The following is a 2,670-nucleotide window of genomic DNA, read 5'->3' as shown; positions in this document are numbered from 1 at the left end:
GAGTGACATTTAAACCCAAGTAGGACAGCTACGGGTGACCAGCAAGAACATGATCAGGGCTGAGAACACAGCCCAGCTCCAGCCCTGCCCCCAGCCCCAGCCACCATGCAGCCTTCCATCCAGAGCTCCCGTCTCCTCCCCTCCTCCAGGAAGTGCACCCCCATCACCCTACTCAAGAAACCCAGACCTGCTAAGAGAAGAGAGGACACCAGATGGGAAGTCTGCAAGGACACATTCTCATCAGGGGAAACTCTCCCCCGAAGCTGCAAAACTTCAAAGTCAGAGATGAGAGTAGGTGGTGAAAGAGGCTCCTCTGTCAGCTGGGTGAGGTGAAAAAGGCAGGTGGGACTTCAAGTCCTGGAAAACACCTTGGAATCTTTCTTGACAGAGGATCTCCCCTTCACACCGAGGGAAGAAATAAATACAAAAGAAATCTGGGTGGTACCTCTGTCCCCAACACATGCCTTTACACACTGGTGGCCGCAACGACGCTCTCTGTCTTGGTGACGTCCAGGATCACCGTCTGCAGCCTGTCTGATGTCTGGTTCCTCAGCTGCTCGGCCCCCTGCTCCATCAGACACGCAGCCAGGACCCTCAAGCCTCGCAGGTCCAGCTGCCTGGCCAGCTGGTTCCCAAAGCCCGAGTCACAGCCTGTGATGAAGACGAACTTGTCCCGGAGGTGGCTCACCACCTGCTTCTCCTGGTACCAGCGCAGGAGGTAGTACAGGCCCATGAGGACCGCCATGTACAGCCACATGGCTTTGAAGGGGACAGACACACACAGGCTGAGGTGAAATAGAGTCTGGCTAGTGAACAGGCAGGAGGAATTAGGAATATGCATGATGATGCTTGGCCAACCAGATTCCAGGCTGTCTGGCATGGAGTTACCAAGATTTTCTTGTTCACTGTCTTCAGTGAGTATGACTGACTCTGACCTCGATGCATGCTCCTTGGTATGCTTACATCATTTCTAATAGATGTCATTGCATTTTAAACACAAACCCTTAAGGATGGCAATACTTTTCCCAACCTCACTTTCCTAGTCCTCCCTGTTCCCTTGGCCCACCTTCTGCTCTCCACCCCCACCCTTACCCACACAGATTAGAACCCTTACATCCAGATTTCATAATTCACAGCTAAATTATTTCCTTTTTCGTATTGAAGTCTATGACCTGGGTCTCCCAGATTTAGTGGAGATTCCTACAAGGGAATACACCTTATAAGGGAAGACGTGTGGTTTCGAACCCAGTTCTGCTGCCAACTAGCTATGTGACCTTGGGCAGCTGGCTTAGCCTCTGACCAGGTTTCTTCCTCTGGCTCAGCTCACAGAATTCCCTCCTGAAAGACTCCTCTCTAGGATTAGAAGGAGAAGGCAAAAGGGAATAAGATCTCACCTGGTTCCCTGGACCAGAAAGGTGTTCAGAAGAGCAGTGGGGGTGTCAGAGGCAAAGAGAGGGGACACGAAGGGAATGAGGGGACACAGGCAATGGTGAGACTTCTCCCAGATGCTGGGACGGGTCACACAAAGCTGCTCTAACAGGTGTTCCCCTTTCACTGTGTGAAGATGCCCTGCCCACAGCTCTGGGTACCTGGCTCTGTTGCCCTCTCTCTGCTCTGTGCTCAAACCCTGCCCTGTCCGGCAACACACACAGATTCCAGACCACGCAGACACTAAGAAAAGACTGATTTGAACTGTGACATCATTAACTGGAATGCTAATTTCCCCCCAAGCATGGAGGGCTGCAAAGCCCAATAATTGGGAAGGAATTAGTTCAGTTTGTATGAGGGTGACAGTGGAGAGGAGGAGCCAGCTGCCCTCTCCAGAGACTGAAGACAGGACCCGAGACTGGACCCCAGAGCAGCTGTGCATGGAGGGGCTTTCTCCATGATGGGGAGGACACCATCCAGGAATGGGGGTGGAATTCTGAGTGGAACAGAGCTAGTGAGTGTGGCGCCTCTGTCCCGGCACCCCTGCAGCCTCTGATGGATGGGGCTGCAGTCCCTGTTCAAGTCACCAACGGGACCTGTTCCACCCCTCAGGGAAAAAGCCAGCACCCTCAGGAGGACGGTGAGGCACCCTGAGGCTCCCAGGGTCTCCAAGAAGAAAGACTTCTTTGTCGATGTGGTTCTCCCTCCACAGTGACTGGCTCCCAAGTTGTAACCCTACAAGCAGCATGCACAGGTGGTTTGTGTTTCAGGAAGTACTAGCAGAAAGCAGAGTCCTAATCAGTCCACCATTCCCTGACTTCTGGAGAGGATTCCCGGAGCTGGGCCAAACCTCTTGAACATCTTTCCCCTCAGGGCTACAACAGTCTTTATCTGAGGGGAAGAGAAATGACAGCCATCAAAAAGTCCCAGGTGAAGGCTGAAGCAATGGTTTAGTGTTACTGAACCTACGGGGACTGTGCTGCTTGTGCTGGGTGCTAGAGAACTTCGGCCTCAGAGCCCTGGAGAGCAAGGGCTGAGGCTCCTCATCTTCTATTTCCGGAACCTGGCAGTGCCTGGCATCTGACAGAAATGAATGAACCTTTCCTGCGACATCCTCTTCCTCTCTCCTTTTCCCCCTGCATTTCTGACCTTGTCTGACAAGATGAAATCCCCCAAAGCCTCCATCTCCTCATGTTTATTATAAAGGAGGGAATGCGGAAGGCCTCAGCAAATCCTCTCCAC

General features: G+C 52.6%; 1 protein-coding gene across 1 annotated transcript; it reads right to left on the bottom strand.

Annotated features, from left to right (window-relative positions):
* Nucleotides 1-466: 466 nt before the first annotated feature.
* Nucleotides 467-757, bottom strand: LOC128048144 (17-beta-hydroxysteroid dehydrogenase type 6-like). Its single transcript, XM_052640576.1, has one exon. The coding sequence runs from the start codon at nt 755-757 to the stop codon at nt 467-469; it is 291 nt and encodes a 96-aa protein (XP_052496536.1).
* Nucleotides 758-2,670: the final 1,913 nt, after the last annotated feature.

Source organism: Budorcas taxicolor, chromosome 5, assembly GCF_023091745.1.
Source record: "Budorcas taxicolor isolate Tak-1 chromosome 5, Takin1.1, whole genome shotgun sequence".
Classification (NCBI taxonomy): domain Eukaryota; kingdom Metazoa; phylum Chordata; class Mammalia; order Artiodactyla; family Bovidae; genus Budorcas; species Budorcas taxicolor.
This window is presented reverse-complemented; position numbering and strand designations above follow the sequence as displayed.